Source organism: Taudactylus pleione, unplaced genomic scaffold (assembly GCF_031769625.1).
Source record: "Taudactylus pleione unplaced genomic scaffold, aTauple2 ptg001137l, whole genome shotgun sequence".
NCBI lineage: Eukaryota > Metazoa > Chordata > Amphibia > Anura > Myobatrachidae > Taudactylus > Taudactylus pleione.
Genome location: NW_028285538.1, coordinates 1,984,075 through 2,008,798, shown reverse-complemented (window position 1 = coordinate 2,008,798; position 24,724 = coordinate 1,984,075). Strand labels below are relative to the sequence as shown.

The 24,724-nt window shown below is 44.7% G+C and overlaps 1 protein-coding gene across 6 annotated transcripts in view; it reads left to right on the top strand.

Moving 5' to 3' along the window:
- The window catches only part of GPD2 (glycerol-3-phosphate dehydrogenase 2), a 292,752-nt gene that overhangs the window by 155,237 nt on the left and 112,791 nt on the right, over positions 1 to 24,724 (top strand). For all 6 annotated transcript variants that reach the window (XR_015874935.1, XR_015874934.1, XR_015874933.1 and 3 more), the window contains 4 exons: positions 11,492 to 11,626; positions 12,219 to 12,394; positions 14,922 to 15,053; positions 18,080 to 18,238. Coding sequence is in view for 3 of the 6 variants with exons in the window: in XM_088462040.1 (XP_088318166.1) it covers positions 11,492 to 11,626; positions 12,219 to 12,394; positions 14,922 to 15,053; positions 18,080 to 18,238 (602 nt within the window). In the remaining 3 variants the exon portion in view is untranslated. The remainder of the gene's footprint in view (positions 1 to 11,491; positions 11,627 to 12,218; positions 12,395 to 14,921; positions 15,054 to 18,079; positions 18,239 to 24,724) is intronic.

Sequence of the window (24,724 nt, the reverse complement as noted above, 5' to 3'; positions counted from 1 at the left end):
TGACATTATTTATTTGTCATTTCTATTTGGACTACTGCTGGAAAGAAGATTCCAATTTGATTTTTAACTGAGAAAACACTGAATGTTTTTATTTTATTATTTTAATTTGTATTTTATGACATTTTATATTGAAAATGCAACTTTTACACTTATTAATAACTGTCCAGACACTATTCTCCCTTGTATGACACTTTATTACATTATTATGTTGTGTACAAATAGGGTAATGTGTCTTCAGCATTTACTGCTAACACTATCACGCCACATTTCTACTCTGTCACTACACTATCATGGGGTGTAAGTATGCACTCTTGTACACCCAGCACAAACGCCCATTTTAGAGCTAGACGCATTTTAAGATGTCTCCATTCGAAATGCACGTAAGTTTGCATTTTTTGTTTGCTTTCTTCCTATGACTCCCTAAGGCCCGTAATCAATTTGAGGCGAAAATTCCGGAATTTTCGCCTGCTGGACTTTTCACCTGTTTTGCAGGCGGAAAAGTATCGCCCTCGTACCCGCTTATCCCCGTATTCAATTTGTAAGGACGCGAAAACGGGACCCGGCGAAACTGGAACAGGCGAAAAGTCCTGTAAATTTTCGGGAAATCATCCTGGCACCCCCCTAAAGATGTCCTGACATGGGGGATCACTATGGGTACCCCCGATTTGGCCTGCTGAAGGGAAGTCGAGTTTTTACATAGCCGCGGCAGGTGCATAAATGCGCCTGTGAAGAGCAGATGAAGAATAGCATTTAGCAATTTTTTGGGGGAAAAATAACTATGGCCATCAACTTTGGGAAACATGAAAATGGGTGCAAGCATATTTTTAAGTCCCTAAAATGTTTTTTCAAAATTCTTCAAAAATGCACCTGCCGCTACCACCCGCAATGAAGAAAACACCTTCCGCATACTTGGGAGCCCCTCTGGAATCAACTTAGCTATTTTAGAAGTTTGTCCACTATTTTTTTTTTACCACCCCCAAAATTAAAGGTTTTTTTTGGGTGTCCTGATTCATTTATTTATTTTCTTTTACACACATTACTTTTAGGGGACTTGCAGCCTGCACCCCTAAAACCCCATTTCTGCACTTTTTTTCGCCATGTAAAGCATGGTGAAAACTTATCCCCATTTTTTAACAAAGACTCTTCGCACCGGTGAAAAGTCTTTGAAATTGAATACGGGGATAATTGAAACAGGCGAAAATGACTTCAACGGCGATAAATTATTATAACCCATTTTCGCCTCAATTTGAATATGGCCCTTAATCTCTAAAACTATTATACAGGGTATAGTACTGAATGTATATGGTTCTTTAATGATGTAATATGTGGACAGTTACAGAGGCTACAATACATAATATTCTGATCCTGACCTTTCCCACTTAATTTACTATTGCCGTTTTCTGTACTGAATCAATTAAGGAGCAGGGAGTTTTGTCTTGTTTAGTTAATTGGGAATAAGGGGGAAGTTTGGGATCACAGCACTGTGCGCCTTGTGGGAGTAGTCATGTTGGAAGTTCTGCATATAAAACATGAGATGCTTGATAAACGTTTTATGTCGGTTATTGGATTATTTTACTACAGCATTCGATACTTACCGTATATACTCGAGTATAAGCCGACCCGAATATAAGCCGAGGTACCTACTTTTACCCAAAAAAACTGGGAAAACTTACTGACTCGAGTATAAGCCTAGTGTGGGAAATGGCAGCAGCTGGTAGTGCCCCCAGTAGTAATTCCCCCTGGTTGTGCCCCCAGTAGTAATCCCTCCTGGTAGTGCCCCCTCTTAGTAATCCCCCACTGGTAGTGCCCCCTGTAGTAATCCTCTCCTGGTAGTTCACCCAGTGGTAATCCTCCCCTGTAGTAATCCCCCCCTGGTAGTGCCCCCTGTAGTAATCCCCCCCTGGTAGTTCCCCCAGTGGTAATCCCCCCTTTTAGTGCCCCCTGTAGTAATCCCCCCGTGTAGTAATCCTCCCCTGGTAGTGCCCCCTGTAGTAATCCCTCCCTGGTAGTTCCCCCAGTGGTAATCCCCCCTTTTAGTGCCCCCTGTAGTAATCGCCCCCTGTAGTAATCACCCCCTGGTAGTGCCCCCTGTAGTAATCGCCCCCTGGTAGTGCCCCCTGTAGTTCCCCCCCCCCCCCCCCCTCCCAGTAGAGAGAGACGTGACAAGAATTTAAAAAAAAATCACTTACCTGAAATTCCCGCCTCTGGTCCCGCCGCTGTCCGCTCCTCCTTTGCATGGGAGAGACGTCGTGTCTCCCATCACCCACTGCGGGAGCCGGAAGATGGCTCCCGCAGTGAGAGCAGCAGCAGCCGCTGAGAGTCTGACAGACTCTCAGCGGCTGCTGATTACACCAAGCACGTAGCTGCCGGCTCCGGCGGCTGTGTGTTTGGCAGTGTGTAGCGCTGACCGGACACGCTACACTTGACTCGAGTAGAAGCCGAGGGGGTACTTTTTCAGCACATTTTTTTTGCTGAAAAACTCGGCTTATACTCGAGTATATATGGTAAAATATATCATTCTGAGCATAATAAACTGTTTTATTCTAAAATATGACTCATGAACATATTTATTATACAGATTTTTTGGGAAATCCCCCCCAAATGTAAGTATATCCAGGGATCACTTTATTATACACATGGCAGGGAATTACAATACTCCTGGTGGAACATAATTACTTCAGGCTTGCCTACCCTCCCGATTTGGCCAGGAGCCTCCCGAATATCGGGCGCTGCTCCTGGCCCCCCAGAAAGGCAGACAAGCCGACCCGTCTGGCACCTTCCCCCGCAGCAATGATAGAAAACCCCACAGCGGGAAGGGGGGGCAGTGACGCTATTCCTGCTGAATCGTATCATTGTGGTCCCGCCCCCTGCTTCACAGTGCCGTTAATTTTGGCATTGTGTAGAGGGGGTGGGGCCACGATGATGCGATTGCGTGGTCACGCCCCAATACTTCATCATTGGCCGGCCACGCCCCCCGCTTTATACAAACACTCAGCTCCCTCCCGGAAGGAGGGAGCTGGATGTCGGTAAGTATGAATTATTTATTGCCGCGAATAACGGCCTTAAGAAATTATAATTATCGAGTCTAAAACCCAACCATTAATAAATGGGCCCCTTTATGATTTATCTATTTTCAGTTGCTTTTTAAATATTTTGGATTACACCCCTCCCATCCCATTTAAATATCCCCTTATAGATATATTTACAATAGAAGAGCTGCTAAATAAAAAAAATACTGTATATAAAATATAAAAACAGTAAGAATCTGCAACAAGCCTTCCTAGCGTCCTTTGGTAGGAAACAATAAGTTGCACGTTTGAATAGAAATATCTGTTTCACTGGAATCTGTATGGTTGGAATCCCGACAGCGGCTGCCCGACATGGGTGAAAATCCAGATCGTCCCTAAGGTAAGTATTCACTAACCTAATTCCCTCCCCTAACCTTCCCTCCAGTTCCTAACCCTAATCCCCCCTCTGTGCCTAAACCGAACCCCCCCCCCTTCCCCGCCGCCTAAACCTAAGTCCCCCCAGGGGGTGCCTAACCCTGACCCTCCCTTCCCCTAGCCTAACCCTAACCTCCTGGGGGGGTGCCTGACCCTAAGTACCCCCGGGAGCCCTAACTCTCCCCCCCATCTCTTCGATCAGGATGCCAGGCGCCGGTCTCCCGGCGTCGGTAAAATGACAGGCGTCTAGATTTAGACGCCTGTCATTTAACCCTCGCCGGGATAAAGCAGTCGGGAAGCCGGCTGTCGGGATTAGGTCCGCCGGCTTCCGGACTGCATATGTATTTGTAAATGTACTTAGTAGCTCTTTTATATAAGATAACTTTCCTCTCCACTAATACCAATCTATTTCAGATATGTTTACTGTGTGGCAGTTTAAATTGCAATTGCATATCTATCACTTGAGAGTTGGGCCTTGTATCTAAAGTTGGGTTTACACTATGCGATCTGTCTTGCGATATGTCGTCCTGGTGTGGATCGGAACCATATATATCACGCAGATCGTATAGTGTGTATACTCAAATGCGTGTGCACGGCGGACGTTCGTCGCATTGTCCCATCTGCTGTGTGCAGTGAGCAACGCTGTGCTGCTTAAAGGCAGCATGGAACATTATATATTTGCCGCTTTAGTGTGTATGGCCAGCGAGATACATCGTTCCATCGCTATGTACACACATTGTATAGTGTGTACCCAGCTCAAGGCAAGAAAAGTCTCCTTTTTAACTACGCAATCCATATGGTTGTCCATAACAGACAGTGTCATACTTTGTTAATGTTGGTTGATAAATGTAGATTTACTAAGAATTCTTACTGTGAACATTTCACAGGGCTCAAAAAATCTTCTCACCATATATCACGGAGAGACGAGTTTCTTTCCTGATTTATACTACAAACAAATCACATACAGCCCTAAAGAGAATGGATTTAAGATACATAACAACCATAACAACATAACAACAACATTTGTCTTTTTAAAATGTTATTTTTAAACAATGTATTCTACTAAACTAAGTTAAAAATAAACAAACTACTTATGCCTGTATAATCTGTCCCCTCCTTCCCGTTTGCATACATTTGCCACTGGCAAATAATTAGAAATTAAACTGGTTTTCATTTTTTCATCTTGGCAACAAATGCATGTGTATGTTACATTTCAGTAGTTAACGAGTACTCATTACCTGTATGTGGTGAAAGCAGAGGGCTGAACCAATATTGAGCCTATCAGATCATTAAGAACTAGTGACATCACTGAGACTTCAGGCACAGTGATGTCAACACCAGTCCCTAGTAATTTGATAGGTTCCATTCTCAATAAAATCGGGCAGCCCACAAATTGACCAATTTCACTCTGTGTCAGTGATAGACACATTAAAGTGGAGTATCCCTTCTCAGTAAAACATTATTAGCACATAGGGTGCCCATGGGGAACCCCCTCCCCTATTACTAAAAACTGGGAAGCCATGGCAGAACATCATGAACAGCTTCCATAGACCCTTATATTAAGGCTGCCTCTAAAAAAGTGGATTTCTCCATAGAGAATTCGGAAGGGGGGGCAGGGTGTTTAAGGGGCTACACCTGAAAAACTATAGGAGGTACAGAGTTGAAATTTGGTAGGGGCGGGTAGAACTGTCGCACGGTGCTGCTTGCCAAATTTCAGGGCAAAACATAAAAATTGAGGACATGGGAGTGATCTAAAGCTCCAACTGTCACTTTTTTCTGACACTCAATCAGGAACCCTTTTCTGCTATAGTCTATGGGGGATTTTTGGGAAGGCATAACTCAGGGTAGAGGTAGAATTTAGATTTGGGGTTTGTTTTATTAGGTAGCTATTGTGCCAGGGTACGTGCTTTTGGGGCTCAGGTAAATTAGAAAGTTACAGTTTTTAAACTATTACCTCAAGAATGCGCCATTGTAGAGATAGGACTTTTCAAATTGTTGCGCAGCCGCAGTAGGAGCCTCCAGCAGGTGTAATAACTATGGCTTTAATTGGGTGCAGCAAGATGGCCGTCAATTGTCATTTGCGGGCTAGCTGGGGCCGGGACCGTGGGGCAGGAAGCCGGCGTTTGCTGCGGCCGGGATGCGAAGATGTAGGGGTTAGCGGCACTAGCTGCGGCCAGGGACGGTAACGGGCGTTAGTGGCGGCGGTGCGGGCGGCAGTAGGACCCGGGGGAGGTAGCAGCACACAGATGCAGGCTCAGATCTGGAAGATCCGTGATACCTGCATCTGTGTTTAAAAAAACCAAACACAGAAGCAGGGACGGGTCAGTGAGACCCGTCTTGCTTCTGTGTTTAAAAATAAAAGCAGTGTAAAAAAAAAAAAAAGAAAAAAAGTGTGACCCCCCCTCCCCAAAAAGACAGCCAGCCCTGGGCTATGGAGCCCCAGTACTGGTTGAGCTAAATACAGGGGACGAGCGACGTAGGGGTGCCCTGTATTAAGCACAACCAGCACCAGGCTTTTCAGAACCTTTCCCGGTTGCCAAAATACGGGGGACAAATGACGTAGGGGTCCCCCGTATTTAGCGCAACCAGCACAGGGCTCTGTGCCGGCCCTGGCCCTGGAAATACAGGGGGAAAAATGCATAGGGCCCCCCCTGTATTTCCCAGAACCAGCACCGGACCCTTTCTAGCGGGGGGGGGGGGGGTGATGCCACAGCCAGGGGAGCCCTTTCACCGGGCCCCCCAGCCAAATCATCACCCCTGACCCACTAGTCAGCCCAGGCTGGGGATCCCTGGGGAGTTGGGGACCCCCCCAATAAAGAGGTCCACATCCTCAGGGCTCCCCAGGCCCAGGCTGATAGCCCGGAGCTATCCCCAGCATCTCTGAGTGTTGGGTGCTGGGTTGATTATGTAAAGTGTGGTGCATATGAAATATAAATATTGTCTTTTGCTATGGAACTACAGTTCCCAGCAAGCCTCCCCCGCATTCTGGTACTTAGAGAGCCACAAGTATCAGCATGCAGGGCATTACGGGCTTGCTGGTACTTTTAATTCCACAGCAAAAGCAATATTAAAATAAACACACAACACACCGTAGAAAAGTACAATTTTATTAAAACATACATGCGCACACACACATGCACTCACACATGCACACACTATCTCACATACTCACCTAGTATCCCTGAAGCCATTCTGTCCTCTTCTCCAGTACGTAATCCAATGGGGAGTTAAACAGGGGAATACTGCAAAGGCACTTATACCATCAGAAAAAACACCAAATTAGTGCAAAATTGATAAAAATTTATGTAATATTAATACATATAAACAAAAACAAAACTAATTGCTCCCGGGAGTAAATAAATAATAACACATAACAATCAATAATAAAAACAGTTGTATGAGAGCTTGATAAATGGTAATAGCTAATGGCAAAAAAACTTGTATTGAAACCTCAGTAATGCTGATAGCAAAACTAGTAAATGATTGTCTCAAATAGAAACAAAGTCTCCAGTGTTAATGGTAACAGAAGAGATATACTATGAGTTTCACAGCTGTTTAAATAGAGTGCAAATGCACTGAGATGGTAATCCTTTTTGGGAGTAAAATTGATGTAATGATGTATAGGAGAAATACTCACTCCAGTATAGTCCTCTTTAACAGACTCCAGTCTGAGTGTTTTTAAATGTGGTGGTTCCAACGGCTAAAGGATGCGATGTAACTGCCAAGCCGTAAGTGGAGGGTCCTGGAAGTCAGCTCCAGACGGTCATGGTCAGCTGACTGCCGGTCTCCCGAGTGAGTCCTGGGCCACGCTGGGCCTCTATAAGCAGGGTCTCTGGGCCTGATTCAGACCCGCTCGCAAGCGGGTCGACGGTGTCCAGTGCGCACGCGCGAGCCCCGGAGCGAGCGTAAAAAGCACTCGCTCTGTGGCTCACTACAAAAGGGGCGGATGTCGATGTTGATCGACAGCTCGCCCCGTTTTGTAGGCGTGGCCGGGAGGTGGCTTCACAAACGGAGGCGTTCCCAAGCGAAAGCCTGCCGTTTGTGGGCGGCCACACTGACATCACCAGTGATGTCTTTGAGAGAGCTTCCGGCTCTATTAGAGCCAGAAGATCTCTGGGGCTTGCGGCCACGAGACCCTACCACAAGGGTCTCGTCGCAAGCCCGATGGTCGCGATGGTCTTGACCATCGCGACCATCATCCTGGCCGCTCGCAATAGCTGTGGGTGGTAACCCACAGCTATGCGAGCAGCCAGGAGGCCGCAACTAAAAAAACCAGCGCCTTCCCTGATTCAGAGCGAGCGCTCGCTTTTTGCGAGCACCTCTGAATCATATCCTCTGTTCGGCTGTATTTGCTTGCTCCGGCAAGCAAGTGAAACAAAGCGCTCTGGTGTGGAACAAGTGGCAGATGAGTGCTCCAAATGAAATGGCACCTGCGACTTCAAAGCGCGTTTCCCCGTGGTACACGGCTTTTTCAAGAAGCAGGTGTCTCAATGGGGAGTACCTGTAATGAAAATTCCATACTCCCCTCCTCCTATGCGTATATCAGGTCCTCTTCACACAATCCACGGTCTTGGCAAAAAAAATACACGAATTACCCGAGCCCACAGACAATAGTAGTGTCCTCTAAGAACACTACTACCCGAATGACAGCTCCGCTGCCGGATTTCAGTCCAGAAATCCCTGTGTCATTGGCTGAGAGAGGCGAGCCTTCCGCCTCCCAGCCAATGAGCGGTTCTCACCATTGAATTTATTGGTGAGAACTGAGCGTGCCCTTTTCAAAAATGGCGCCTCAGTGCTATTTTTGAAATTCAAAGATGGCCGCCATGAGCCAATCACAGCTTGCGACGTCATCGCCCCACGCCCTTTTGGCTGGCTTAAATACTGCCAGCGCGAGGTCTGTGCACTCAGTCGGCAGCGGGGAGGCAGCAGAGAAGGGCTGCCGAAGACAGAAGATAGACACAGCGGAAGCCCTGGATGGGCGACGGCCAGGAAAAAGAGCTTAAAGGCCGTCGCCCTCCAGGTGAAGATGCCATAGAAATCCCGTGGGAAGGGCAGGCATGTAAAAGAGCTTAAGGCTGCTGTCCCCCTGGTGAAGATCCCCCTAAATAAAATATAAAAAAAACCCAGTGTTGTCGGTTTTATTTTAAGATTTCTTTTGCACGGTACTATAGGTACCAGCAGGCCCTTAGTGCCCCTCCTGCTTGTAGTTGTGGTTCTCCAAGTGCCAGTATGTGGGGGATACCTGCTGGGACCTGTAGTACTACTGCAAATGTAAATATTTATATGGTCATATGCACCACACAACAAAAATCAACCAAGCACCCACCGCCCAGGGGTGCTGGGGATAGCCACGGGCTATAAGCCTGGGCCTGGGGTGCCCTGGAGAGGGGGGACCTCTTTAATGGGGGGGTCCCCAACTCCCCTGGGATCCCCGTCCTGAGCTGACTAGCAGTCAGGGGTGATGCTTCGGCTGGGGGCCCGGTGAAAGGGCTCCCCTGGCTGTGGCATCACCGTCCTGCTAGAAAGGGTCTGGTGCTGGTTCTGGGAAATACAGGGGGCCCTATGCATTTTTTCCCCCTGTATTTCCAGAACCAGGACCGGCTCAGAGCCCAGTGCTTGTTCCGCTAAAAACGGGGGACCCTTACGTCATTTGTCCCCCGTATTTTGGAAACCATGACTGGTTCTCAAAAGCCTGGTGCAGGTTGTGCTTCATACGGGGAACCCCTATGTCGTTTGTCCCGTGTATGTAGCACAACCAGTACTGGGGCTCCAAAGCCCGGTGCTGGTTGTCTTCTAGGGGGCGGGGCTACACCTTTTTTTTTTTTTTTTTTTTTTAATCTTTTTTTACACAATCAATTTTTAACAGATGCGTAGATGGATCTCACTGATGCATTCGTGCATCTGTGACTTATTGTTTTTGCTTTCTCAGGTGCATATGCACTACCAGTGAGCCCTCTTGTCACCCACTGATGCCCCCTTTGCACTGCACCGCTGCCACTGCTCTGCACCACCACTGCTGTCACTACCCCAGACGCCTACAGCCGTCTCGCACTCTGCACCTCCCAAACCAACCTCCTGTGTGCTGTCCACTCTTCCAATTGATAGTTAATAAAGTTTAAAAAAGCTATGAAATTCCATAGACAAAAAACCTTACGGTTTCACATGTCCCATTAAGGCTGCTTACACATGATCTGAAAATTCACAAAACCTATTGATTTTCTGCCACTGAAACTTCAAAAAGCAATGAATTTATGATCATTAGGGCTGATGCCTTAATGGACGTGTTCCTTGAGCAATACAGATATGGTATGCCATCACACCCTGTGGTTAACTGCAGATTCAGCACTCTCACAGAATGAGATTGCTGTCACTCACAAAATGGTGGAGCTACTAATTCATAGAATTGTGTACTCATTGGAATACACATATACAGTCTATGCGACTGAGGTCAAAGCAGAAAATAGAGCTGTGCAGATGGGATAAAAGTGGTGTGGATGGGGGGAGGAGACACAGCAGCATGGATAGGTGAGACACAAAGGCGTGTAGAGGAGGGAGGTTATGCAGTACAGAGGGGAGGTATCCAAAGTAATGCAGATGGGTGGAAAACTGATGCGGATGGGGGGAAACAGAGTGGCACAGTTTGGGGGGACAGCGACGTGGATGGGGGAAGAGAGTGGCATGAACATGGGAAGACAGAGTAGTGCAGATGGGTAAAGACAGATTGGTGAGGATAAGGGACTAGCACAAATAGTAGAACACACAACAGTAGGGGTTGGGGAAGACAGATTAGTGTGGATGGACCGGAAGACAGAGTAGTGCGGGTGGGGGGAGGAGACAGAGTTGCACAGTTGGGGGCGACAGAGTGGTGCAGATGGAGGAAGAAAGAGTGCCACAAAGGAAGACAGCGGCGTGGCTTACGGGAAGGCAGTGGTGCAGAAGGAAACAGAGTGACACGGATGCAGGGCGGTTCAGATGGAGAAAGACAGATTGGTGCAGATGAGAGAACACAGACTGCCATAGTTCGGACACCACACAGCAGTAGGGATTGGGGAAGACAGATTGGTGTGGATGGGGAACAAGACAGAGTGGTGCGGGTGGTGGAAGAAAGAGTGCCACAGATGAGAGAGACACAACAACGTGGCTGTGGAGAAGGCACGGATGCAGGGCGGTGCGGCTGGGGAAAAACATTGGTGCTGATGAGGGAACACAGACTATCACAGTTGGGAGACCACACAGCAGTAGGAATTGGGGAATATATAGCAGCATGGAGGCATATAGGGGAAGAAAGTGTACATGCATCGACAGAGTATGATATTTTTAAAAATAAGGGAGCTGAACGTGTATTCTAAATGAGATAAATGTATGCAGTGAGAAGGATGTTTGAAGCCAGTGAGATTGTTTTGGTGATCAAATGGGAAGATTGTGGGCACTGAGTGGTATGTGGGAGCCACATAACTGCTCAAACCTCAGTTGCATAGACTGCATGTGTGTATTCCAATGAGCACACAATTCTGTGAATTAGTAGCTCCACCATTTTATGAGTGACAGCAATCTCATTCTGTGAGAGTGTTGAATCTGCAGTTAACCACAGGGTATGATGGCATACCATATCTGTATTGTGCAAGGAATACGCACATTAAGACATCAGCCTTAATGATCGTAATTTCATTGCTTTTTGAAGTTTAAGTGGCAGAAAATCAGTAGATTTTGTGAATTTTCAGATCATGTCTAAGTAGCCTTAATGGGACATGTGAAACTGTAAGGTTTTTTGTCTATGGAATATACATACTTGGAACATGATTATCTGCATCCTCATGTATATACAGCATGGACTTAAACTGAAAAAAATACCTTTTATCCAGATTTTTAAAAATGTTCTAAAATATTTAAAAATTTAACAGCAACATGGATACTTTTGACGAGTTTGTGAAGGTTTCTATTTGTAGAAGTGTTTAAATACAGGAGATGGACAATAGGATAATAGTCATGTATTATCTTAAACTTAAATATTGCGGTCACATTGTTTAGTATCCTTTCTCTTGTTACAGTTCGCAGAGGCGACGTACTCGCAGCTTGGAGTGGCATCCGTCCATTGGTCACAAATCCCAATTCTAAAGACACGCAATCAATATCTCGCAATCACGTTGTTGATGTTGGCGAGAGTGGTCTTGTCACAATAGCAGGTAACATAATCTTGTACATATAGATTTTCTGGGATTATTGATCCTTCATTCTTCCTATTAGGGGAGCATTGTGTGTTTTTTTTTTTTTTTTTTTTTTGTCGTTTTTCTGTTTTCTATGACATTTTTTTCACTAGTTGATGAGTTTATTTGATCATGTGATTCATGGGGAAAAAGTATATTTCAACAATTTATTACATTTTAATAATACATGGACAGTTCACAAAGGCATTATTTTGTAATGGTCGTAAATGTTACTATTTTGTAGTCCATCAATGAATAATAACATTTCTGAATATGTAGTTTGACTTCCTAAAAACATAATTTTGTTTTTACTTACGTTTATTTAGCATGCTAAGAAAGAACATTATATCCAGTTATGATGAGGGTAATAAAATATATATATAAATAAAAAAAAAACTTTAAATAAAGTACAATTCATTTAAAAAAAATACTTGTAAGGCATTTGTGCATTCCACATTAAAGAGAGATATTTTTTTTAAATGTTTCTTTTTTAGTTATCATTTTGAGGTTGTCCCATGATTTTCAGTTGTTGGACATAGAAGGCTTTATTCATATGTTGGATTTTGTTTAGGTGGAAAATGGACAACGTACCGCTCAATGGCAGAGGACACGTTGGATGCAGCGGTGAAAGCACATAATCTGAAAGCTGGTCCATGCAAAACTGTGGGACTCCTCCTTGAGGGGGGGAAAGACTGGACTCCCACACTATACATCCGTCTTGTTCAGGATTATGGTCTAGAAAGTGAGGTAATTGGACCTAGTCTGGTTGTATAATTATTAATCTGGAGGTCAGTGATGTATAAACAATATATTAATGGGGTTGTTTGGAAAGTGGCTGCTATACAAGGATGCGTATTGTGGAAATAAGCTGCGCAGTGACTGCAGCAATAAATGCGATCTTATAGCACTGGTGCACCCATCCCATAATACATATTAGACTGGTTATCCACTGGTGTCAGAGCAATCCGATATCACAGCTTGATAAATGCGCTTGATCTGTCATCAGGGTGGTGTGAAAGGAAGACACTTGAGTATATAAATAATATAAATAAATAGGACAATTAATACTTTAGTTTAACAGTGGTCACATTATGTGTGTGGGAGTAGTATAACCCACTATGCTTTCTGTAATGAGATGCTTCATTTTTATTCTGAAGGGGTAAATATATTGTTAGGGGGTGGTTGCAGCGATAGGATTCAACCATGCAAAACAAGTATGGTAAATGCTAGGAGAGAGGTGCAGTCCCTGGGCAGCCCAGGCCCCACCGCTCTGTGGGCTTGATTCAGAGATGAACGGATTTGCCCAGCAGCACATAAGCGGCTGTGCAAATCCGACCATCTCACATGCAAATGCAGAGGGAGGTGTCAGGTACCTCCTTGCTGTATTTGCGATCCCTGCACTGCTACCGACGTCATAGGCTGAGATCAACGATGGTCTCTTGGTCAGGCTGCGGGAGCTGAAGCTGTGTATGGTCACCTTTAGGCTTAAAACCATTCCTCCTTATGTGAACCCATTGCACTGGCACAACGACTGAGACTGTACTGGTGGAATACCAGCACTGTAGGGATTTACATTCTTGTTGCTGTTTACAAATCAAACTAAGTTTAAAGCAAATTCTTAGAATCAAGAGTAAGAAAGCTGTGGTCTTTACATACAAGCATCTCTTTATAGCTAATCAAAACATGGGCTTAGTCATTTGAGCCTTATTTAGAGTTTTAGGAAATAATGTTTGGAAAATGAAACATACAGCAACTAGCACTTGGCCGCTTGTGGTAACCATTTCCATAACTTGCATTATGTAGTGGAGGGTGGGAATAATGTACTTGGATCTATTAGATTCTATAAAAGCATAACATTCCCACAATGCCTCTTGCTGATCTGTTGTAGCTTTCCTGGGGTTGAAAATTCTCCTGAAACATACCCTGTGGAAATAGTCTGAGGAACCCATACACATCATTGTCCACACTGATGATGTCCTGTTGGATCCAGACATTCCACCCTAACAAAAGACTTAGGGGGAGATGTATCAAACCTCGGACAGCGATAAAGTACCAACCAAACAGCTACTATCTTTTTTTCAAACACACTGTAAAATGAGAGTTAGAAGCTGATTTGGTTTGTATTTAATCTCTCTCCACTTTATCTCTCTCCAAAGTTTGAAACATGGATCAAGCCTCGCAGAGAGATAAAGAGTAGAGAAGTTGCCCATTAAAACCAATCAGCTTCTACCTATTATTTTACAGAATGTACTTGATAAACGCTACCTGAAAGCTGATCGGTTGGTATCGGCAACTTCTCCACTTGTCCACTCTTTTCACTGTTTAATATATCAACTCACTAATCCATTCCCCCCCCCCCTTAATCAACTATAGCTCAGTCTGTTTCTGGATGTGTCAGTATTTTGAAACTGTTTGTTATCCCTGCTATAAACCCAACACATATGTACACAATGATATCTACAGTACATGACTAGCAAGGCTGGACTAAGTTTTGGGGGCAGACACAAGTGGCAGTGGACACTTAGGGGTCTATTTACTAAGCAGTGTTCGGAGAAGTGAAGAGTGATAAGGTGCCAGCCAATCAGCTCCTAACTGTCATCTCACAGGCTGTGTTTGAAAAATCACAGTTGGGAGCTGATTGGCTGGCACCTTATCACTTTTCACTCTGCACTTTTCACTTCTCCTAATACTGATTAGTAAATAGACCCCTTATTCATCCTCCGCATAGTAAACATCAGTCGTCACTAACAACAACAAGTGTCATAGGACTCTCTTGTATCGCCGGGGAAATCAAGCCAATTCATCTGCATCTAATTTTGTGCCGCAAGTAATTTTCAGAAGGTCTGAAATGTTTTAATTGTTTGACAAACAATGAGCTGCAGAGCCGCTTACAGAAATTAGCATTCTCTTCTGGCTTTTTCTTTATTTTTTCTTTTCCTAGTGATTTTCCTGACAGTCCCATCTCCATGACATCTAATTCCAACAATACATTCGTTAAATGTGATCACAGTTGCAAAAAGTAGTTGACGCATCATTAGTCACAGTTACACTGATACATGCATATAGCAGTATAAGTGCTGGCCTAAGCGTTCACAACGCAAGTCGTTTCCTCCCACACAATCAAGATTTAATACCCTCTTCAGTCTGTTTGATAAAAGCCTTGGGAATCTGACATAAGTAGCCTGCTTTTTTTTTTCCTGCTGTGCTCCAAGGAGCAGAAGGAGGGGAGGCTGAAGTGTGAGATGCACTGTGAATTGTTGATTCTATCCTGCAGGTTGCCCAGCATCTGGCAGCCACCTACGGTGACCAGGCCTTCGAGGTGGCGAAATTGGCTAAAGTTACAGGAAGGAGGTGGCCAATTGTGGGGAAAAGACTGGTCTCGGAATTTCCTTACATTGAAGCAGAGGTCTGTAGATTATAAACGATAAAGAAATAACGTGAACTTGTACATGCATGTGTGTATTACATTTATACATATGTGTGTGTGTGTGTGCGCGTGTGTGCTTTCAGTTTTCTTTCTGCTGGGTAGGAGAAGCTTTGGAGCCATCTTAGGCAAGATTTGCATCAAGATCTTAACATGACAACAGTTTGCACTAACGGTTTCTTTGTCGATGTTTACCATTTCTGCTATCATTCGGTCCATTCGAACAATTTTCCCAGTTTTATCCACATTTTCATTTGTTTTTGATGTGCAAAGCCTTCCGGGATGTTCATCATCTTCGGCATTCTCACAACCGTCACTAAATCTTTTGTGCCACTCAAACACACGTGCACGTGACATACAATCTGCCCCATAAGCCTCGGTTAGCATACGGAAAGATTCGGTGGACGTTTTTGTTCTCTTTAAGTAAAAAAATTTGAAGTTAACACCTTGCTCTACTTATGAACTAAGCATTCTTACGATGCACGGGAAAAACACAACTTCTTCAAACGCTGTCTGACAGCAAATTATCTGTGTGAGAGGGGTGACACCTGCAACACTGTTTTGAGATAGTCCAAGGTCAGGGTCCCCCCACTCCCTTTTACCTCACACAGTATGGTTCATTATATATATATATATATATCTATATATATATATATATATATATATATATATACATATATTTTATTATATTCCCGCAATCAGCGTTGGCAATCAGGAAACTTTGAACAGATGAGTCCGCACTCAGCAAACACATTCCAACGTTTCAGAATTTATTCTTTCATTGAAGAAGTACTGACTATTCTGCTCAAAGTTCCCCGAGTGCCGATGAACGTTCCATGAAGTTTGGGGAACACCTGATGTACATACACCCCACACGTTTATGAATAATGTATTTTGTTACCTGTGCTTAGCAAAAGTCTTTTCATCGGGCCGTTAAGAATGTGCACATTTCCGTTTTATTGCAATCTGTTTTTCTCTGGATTGCCGCATTAAAGAAACACTTCACCCAAAACGTTCTATTAATATTGGGTAAAAGCCAGTTAGTTAAAATAAAAAAAAAACAAAGTTCTTACCAGGCATGTGCTGTTACATCAGGCTCATAGATGCCTCTAACACTCCCAACCCTCTCCAGTCTGTGCTGCTTTCACTGTGTTTCCGGCAGCCAAGTGGGTGTCAATGTCATCAACATTTTTATTTTCCTTTTAAATTTCTCTGACTTGGGCCATAGTTTCCACGTGCTCTATATCTGATTCCTATGTAGGTGTGAATTGCCCTCACTGACTGGACACATGCCAGCATAACCCATTTCATAAAGAAGATATTTGTCTGGATGAGTATTTTCCAGAATAATATTCGTGACTGGAATCACCTGGAGTCAGTTAATTATTGCACATGAAAACGTACTTGTTGCATTACTTCATTTGTTGAGTGCACATTTATTCAGTCAAAATGGAATTGGTAACTAGAGAAAATGTCTAATTGAAGCAGGTTATGTTGGCATGTCTTCTATGACTGTCATGCATTTCATTATAGAACCGTTTTCAGAGATAGTTCTGAGAATATATATATAATTGGCCTCATTTAAAGTTAGAAGCAAATATCGCTAACGTGTGCACATTAGCACCTGGACAAATAATGTTCTGATGTAAGAGTCGCATATGAATTATTATTATTTTGTATCTTTCTTTTTTTTTTTTTTAATGAATTAAAATACTCCCTGCTGTTGCATATAGAACACACATACAGGGCAGCTTTATTTTCATACTGCGGTTTAGAGTTGACCTAGGATGACACCCCCCTTACTCTAAATCTGTCTGCACATTAAAATGTGCTCCTACCCTCAACCCCCACCCTCCATCGGGTGCAGCTACTATCTCTGGGCCTGATGGATGTTTTTACACAGCTCCTGTGCAAAAATATTCTAATGCCTGCAGGAGGCCCGTGAACGAAAAAGACACCTACTATCGGCATCGTAAAACCTAGTCCTGTGTCCAAAGACGCAGGATCGGATCAACAGCGCGACCATCGGTCATGATATTTGCAGCATCGCCCATATAAGTAAGCCTAAGCTTACTCAGAAGAGCCACCTCCTGCCCACTTGCGAGGCCAGTAAAGGCACTCCATTGGGTTTGCGTACATCTCTGAAACAGGCCCTTACCCTCAATACATCGGCACTTTTCACTGAACTGCAAACATTAGGTGGTTGGTTTAGCTGTTATTACCACATGTACAATTTTACAATATTTTGCAGTGTGCAGTATTTTCGTAATGCTTTTATCATTTAATATGAAATGGACCTTGAGAAAAGAATCCAAAAGCCCAAATGAGCCCTTAAGACAGGGGTGGGGAACCTTTTTTCTGCCGAGGGCCAGTTTGATATATATAATTATTATTTGCGGGCCTAGTGCAGGCCACGCCCCTCAATGTGATGTCACACGGGGGCGGGGTCACAATTGCCAGTGATTATAGCAATGTCCGGAGCATCCTGAGGATCCTCCAGGGGAGCTGTAAGGGCAGCGGTGTGACTGCTGCATAGATTCTGGCTGCAGGCCATTCTAGAAGAGGCTAGCAGAAAAAAGCTCAGAGGGCCAGACCAAATGATTCCGCGGGCCTTATATGGCCCCTGGGCCTGAGGCTCCCCATCCCTGCCTTAAGAGCTGATTCACAGTATTTGTATTTACAATTTCCTGCCCAGAATGCGCCACTGAATCAGTGGATTGTGTTTAGCTTGCAGAGTTGGCCATATATGTAAAATGCATCCAGCCCAGCAAGGATAACATATGCTGCTGCGTCACTTGTGGACAGAATAGTAGTATAAAAATTATCGTTGTGCATTCAGCTGTATAAACGCAATTTGTGTGCATTTGCACCCAACTGTACGTAAGCCCCTAAATGAGTGAGCACAGTATAGCACTCAGGTAGACTGACTGCTGTGCAAGGCTCTTATAGAGAGACAGTCTTTCCAAAAGTATAGAAGTCTATAAAATATATTTGTTCCTCTATCACAGGTGAAATATGCATTGAGAGAGTATGCTTGCACGGCTGTTGATGTCATCTCGAGACGTACTCGCCTTGCTTTCCTGAATGTCCAGGCTGCTGAAGAAGCTTTGCCCCGAATTGTAGACATCATGGGAAAAGAATTGAACTGGAAAGAACAAAGAAAAAAGGTATTTGTATGTCATTTATGAGCTCCAATTGTGTTTCAGAATTGGTACAAAGGAAAGAGGTGATTAGTTACCCGTTGCAGACAGTTACGTAATTTTTATGGCGCCTTTTGAAAAATGAAAGCAATCGTTTTATTGTCTGCTCTGAGCAACGCAACGCTTTTCCTTTCATTTGTCACACATTACGTAGATACAGATGTTATCATGTGAAACCAACTCTTCAGATGGTTACTGGCATTTGTGCATATTGCACTATAAGCCATTTTGTAGTAAAGAAGTAATTTCCATAATGGGCCACTTGTTATTTCATGTCTGGACTGGTTCTAAAGATCAGGCCTGTCCTAAAATTCACCTATACCAGCTTCAATGTACATTGCATGTATTGGCACAAACTGTGCCGTAAGCTGTAGCTGAAATATTGTGTTAAAAACCGGAATAGGAGGTTGAGTCTGTGATGCTAACCGTGGCTGATGAAGTCTGGGATGTTAACCGTGGCTGAGGACGTCTGGGGATGCAAACCATGGTTGAGGGAGTCTGGGATGCTGCCGTGGTTGAGGGAGTCTGGGATGCTGCCGTGGTTGAGGGAGTCTGGGATGCTGCCATGGTTGAGGGAGTCTGGGATGCTGCCGTGGTTTAGGGAGTCTGGAATGCTGCCGTGGTTGAGGGAGTCTGGGATGCTGCCGTGGCTGAGGAAGTTTGGGATGCTAGGCATGGCTGAGTTAGTTTAGGATGCTAACCATGGCTGAGGGAGTCTGGGATGCTAACCATGGCTGAGGGAGTCTGGGATGCTAACCTTGGCTGAGGGAGTCTGGGATGCTAACTGTGGCTGAGGGAGTCTGGGACTGTGACTGAGGGAGTCTGGGATGCTAATCTTGGCTGAGGGAGTTTGGGATGCTAACCTTGGCTGAGGGAGTCTGGGATGCTAACCGTGGCTGAGGGAGTTTGGGATGCTAACCATGGCTGAGAGAGTCTGGGATGTTAACTGGCTGAGGGAGTCTGGGATGCTGTCGTGGCTGAGGAAGTTTGGGATGCTAACCATGGCTGAGGGAGTTTAGGATGCTAACCATAGCTGAGGGAGTCTGGGATGTTAACCGTGGCTGACGGAGTCTGGGACTGTGGCTGAGGAAGTCTGGGATGCTAACAGTGGCTGAGGGAGTCTGGGATGTTAACCGTGGCTGAGGGAGTCTGGGATGTTAACCGTGGCTGAGGGAGTCTGGGATGTTAACCGTGGCTGAGGGAGTCTAGGACCCCGTAGCTGAGGGAGTTTGGGATGCTAACCATGGCTGAGGGAGACTGGGATGTTAACCGTGGCTGACGGAGTCTGGGACTGTGGCTGAGGAAGTCTGGGATGCTAACTGTGGCTGAGGGAGTCTGGGATGTTAACCGTGGCTGAGGGAGTCTGGGATGTTAACCGTGGCTGAGGGAGTCTGGGATGTTAACCGTGGCTGAGGGAGTCTGGGATGTTAACCGTGGCTGAGGGAGTCTGGGATGTTAACCGTGGCTGAGGGAGTCTGGGATGTTAACCGTGGCTGAGGGAGTCTAGGACCCCGTGGCTGAGGGAGTCTAGGACCCCGTAGCTGAGGGAGTTTGGGATGCTAACCATGGCTGAGGGAGACTGGGATGTTAACCATGGCTGACGGAGTCTGGGACCATGGCTGAGGAAGTTTAGGATGCTAACAATGGCTGAGGGAGTCAGGGATGCTACCGTGACTGTGGAGTCTGGGATGCTAACCATGGTTGAGGGAGTCTGGGACCGTGGCTGAGGAAGTATGGGATGCTAACCATGGCCGGGGGAGTCTGGGATGCTATCAATGGCTGAGGGAATCAGGGATGCTACCGTGGCTGTGGAGTCTGGGATGCTAACCATGGTTGAGGCAGTTTCGGATGCTAACCCTGGCTGAGGGAGTCTGGGATGCTAACCATGGCTGAGTGAGTCTGGGATGCTACCATGGCTGCAGAGTCTGGGATGCTAACCGTGGCTGAGGGAGTCTGGGATGCTTACCGTTATTGAGGAGTCTGGGTTGCTAACCGTGGCTTGAACACACTGTAGTGCCCCCAGTTCACATTATGAAGCACAGAACCCAAAGCTCACATTTTGCCACAGATGGGGATGTAACAGTGTGTGGGTGTTGTCCTGTTGTTAATCAGGCGCTGGTCAGGGAGGCTAACCTGGGCTGACTGAGACCAATTTTAGCATTAATTTGGGAGCCACGTCATATGCTTATGCTCAAACACACCAGCCCTTATGGCATATGCCATTGTGCCAGCTCGGGCCTGGTTGTGTTTTGACTTAGCTTTTTTCCTTTAAAAAAAAAAAAAAAGATATATTTATTATTGTTGATTTCTAACAAATGGTTATGCTGTAATGAGGTGGGCCTCTCCCTGGGAATGGATATGATATACTGGCGGTTCAATAGCTGCCGGTTTAAATCCCGATGTCTGAAGCCCGAAGTGTGAAGATCCCGACAGGGAAGGTAAGTACCCTAACCCTCCCCCTCTCCCTACCCTAACCCTCCCTTAGTGGCACCTAACGCTAACCTCTCTGGGGGGTGCATTACCCTAACCTCCCCTGATGGTGCCTAATCCTAACCCCCCCCATCCCCGGGTAACTACCATACTTACCGGCGTCGGACGTTCGAGATTCCGTCGTTCAGGATGCCGATGCTGGTAACCTGATCCCATTCGGGATACCGGCGTCTGCATTTTGCCGACGGTCGGGATTCTGGCGTTGGTATATTGGTGGCTGGAATCCTGTTCGCCGGTATTATAGCTAAATCCCCTCTCCCTGTAATACACATAGATTTCTAGGATGATAGGTATTTAAATTGAGACAAGACAAGAACTTTGGTCAAGGCAGCAGGTTTATAAGGGTAAGAGGAATGTAGTGCAAGCGCTCTAAGGCCCTAATAATTATTAGTATTATGTGTGTGTATATGGTGTGTAAATTCTATATTGCTGTGGTTGTTGATGTCCAAACTGCAGTCCTGATGTAACCCACCGGAATTATCTATGGAAATGTAATGTCCCAAGCAAAAGTCAGTATGCAAAAACTTGGGAGGATTTTACAATGGATGCCCAGGTACCATGTATCGGTGTAACACTGTGTATAGTGTCTCCAGATTCCATCCACTAGGTATTGTTGTGCATAGATATACCGTCATTCCACCTAAAAAAAATTACAGAAACCACAGCATCAGGGACTGGTGGGCACTAGTGTGCAATATATGTAGGTAAGATGTAAGGACTTACCCGGGTCTTGGTTTAGGTTTAGGCACTTACAAGGGAGGGTTAGGCACTAGGGGGGAGGTTAGGGTTAGGCACCCCTAAAGGAGAGCTAGGGGGGGGGAGAAGGCTAGGAATACTTAACTTACCTCTGCTGTTGGGATCTTGTGCCAGCGTCGGGATTAGGGGTCAAACATACCCATTCCCCCGTGACATGGTAGTTAGGAGCTGAATGGCTGGTACTCTGTCTCCGTTCACTTTATCTCCATCCAAGGCTTAAGGGGCATATCCACTAAATGATTAATGAATGATTGAACGTTAACGACATCGTTATCGTTCATTATACTGTGCAGTGGATACTGTGCCCACACTGAACAATATGTCGTTCATTGCCGGCACCCTCCCTCATCCCCGAACCTGCACAAACTGACAATATTGTCAAGTTGGACAGTAGCTTCAGGCGATGATAGATGCCGACTGCGACCAGCGGGAGCGTGCATCGCTGGTCGTTGCCGGCATATCCACTGCACGATATTGCGGACGATTAACGATATCGTTCAATCGTTCATTTATGTCGTGTAGTGGATAATGTGCCTTTAGTAAATAGATGCCTTAGCTCAGTGATAATCCCACATACTCCTAGTATCACCTGTCTTGGTGATACCTGAGCCACCCTGCTCTAGACCGTTAGCATATTATAGATTCTGTCTCGTTAATGGCATGCATCCTGCCCCAGTTAGGGTTTGGTAATGATATATGATAGCATCTACAGACAGATCCTAGAATCCTCAGACTGCCACGAGGGTTCTAATGCTAATGCTGCTTCAGTGATACTGGGAGCACTGCAGGGGGACAAGTGCCATTAAACCAAAGATTTAGTCCTTGTGCTTAGAGCACTATTATCTGTCAAGTTGAATATCCAAATTAGGAATCAAATTAGTCAGCTTAACTGGGCTTGAAGTTGAATTAAGTATGAAAAAAAACATTAAATTAAATACACAAAACACAATATGGTACAACTATCTATTATTTATGGTTGGAATCTTGGACAAGTATCTATATGAAAATAACACTAATTTGATTTCAGACGTAGGAATACATTAAGAGTGAGTAAACATATACGTATATAATTATATATCAAAGGAAAAAAATAGTAAACCTTAAATAAGAGAACAGACAAATACTGGGCAGATGTTAGTACAAATACTTCTATCTCTTTGCTGACAGTTAAAACATTTACAAAGCTAGGTAGGAGGGTTGGAAACCTTACATCGCTTACGGCAGAGGTTCCCAAAGTCTGCCATTACAGTCCACCTTTTAGGGATATCCAAGCTTGAGTCCAGATGGTTAAATCAAATGGATTGAGGTACTAATTAAGTCACCTGTGCTCAAGCATGGATATCCCTAAAACGTGGACTGTAATGGCGGACTTTGGGAACCTCTGGCTTACGGGCAGTTTGAATGATAGGATTGAAGTCACATATTTAACAGATATGCTCTGTACAGGTTGGCTGCTGGGAATATCCAGGAAACTCCTGAATTTAGGGAGCTGTCCCTCCCAAGAGAATAGACCAGTATCGCACATCCTGCCGACTCCCAATGTGATATGGACAGTACGGAGTCTTGATGATGTGATTCAGCAGGGGGTGGGGGGTGGAGCTGTGATGATGCAGTTTATGTCATCACACCTCCCCTTCCTCCCACCTTGATGTCACTCTCTAGGATCCCCCCGGAGGGACCTTTTAAAAAAGTCTAAGTGTGCATATACATGCAGTATTCTGACAGTGTTATCCTGGAAAAACGCTAGCTTACTTTTGAACACTATGGGGTAAATTTACTACGATGGGAGTTCGATTAAGAAGTGATGTTGCCCATAGCAACCAGTCAGATTCCAGGTATTATCTTCTAGAAGATGCTAGATAAATGAGAAGTAGAATCTTGCTATGGGCAACATCAGTTCTTAAACAGAACTCCTATCTTAGTAAATTTTTCCCTATATCTACATACAGTCAGGTGCATAAATATTGGGACATTGATAGAATTTTCATATTTTGGCCTCTATTCACCACCACAATGGCTTTGAAATGAAACAATCAAGATGTGCTTTAACTGTAGACTTTCAGATTTAATTTGAGGGCAATTACATCCAAATCAGGTGATCGGTGTAGGAATTACAACGGTTTCTATATGTGCCTCCCACTTTTTAAGGGGCCAAAAGTAATGATACAAACTAAACAATCCTAAATCTAACTTTCATTTTTTAATACTTTGTTGCAAATCCTTTGCAGGCAATTACAGCCTGAAGTCTGGAACACATAGATATCACCAGACGCTGGGTTTCATCCCTGGTGATGCTCTGCCAGGCCTCTACTGCAAATGTCTTCGGTTCCTGCTTGTTCTTGGGGCATTTTCCCTTCAGTTTTGTCTTCATCAAGTGAAATGCATGCTCAAACGGATTCAGGTCAGGGGATTAACTTGGCCATTGCATAATATTCCACTTTTTAGCCTTAAAAAACTCTTTGGTTGCTTTTGCAATATGCTTCGGGTCATTGTCCATCTGCACTGTGAAGCGCCGTCCAATGAGTTCTGAAGCATTTGACTGAATATGAGCATATAATATTGCCCGAAACACTTCAGAATTCATTCTGCTGCTTTTGTCAGCAGTCACATCATCAGTAAATACAAGGGAACTAGTTCCATTGGCAGCCATGACACTACCACCACCATGCTTCACTGATGAGGTGGTATGTTTTGGATCATGAGCAGTTCCTTTCCTTCTCCATACTCTTCTCTTCCCATCACTCTGGTACAAGTTGATCTTTGTCTCATCTGTCCATAGGATGTTGTTCCAGAACTGTAATGGCTTTTTTTAGATGTTGTTTGGCAAACTCTAATCTGGTCTTCCTGTTTTTGTGGCTCACCAATGGTTTACATCTTGTGGTGAACCCTCTATATTCACCCTTGTGAAGTCTTCTCTTGATTGTTGACTTTGACACATATACACCTACCTCCTGGAGAGTGTTCTTGATTTGGCCAACTGTTGTGAAGGGGTTTTTCTTCACCAGGGAAATAATTCTTCTGTCATCCACCACAGTTGTTTTCCGTGGTCTTCCAGGTCTTTTGGTGTTGCTGAGCTCTCCGGTGTGTTCTTTCTTTTTAAGAATGTTCCAAACAGTTGATTTGGCCACACCTAATGTTTTTGCTATCTCTCTGATGGGTTTGTTTTGATTTTTCAGCCTAATGATGGCTTGCTTCACTGATAGTGAC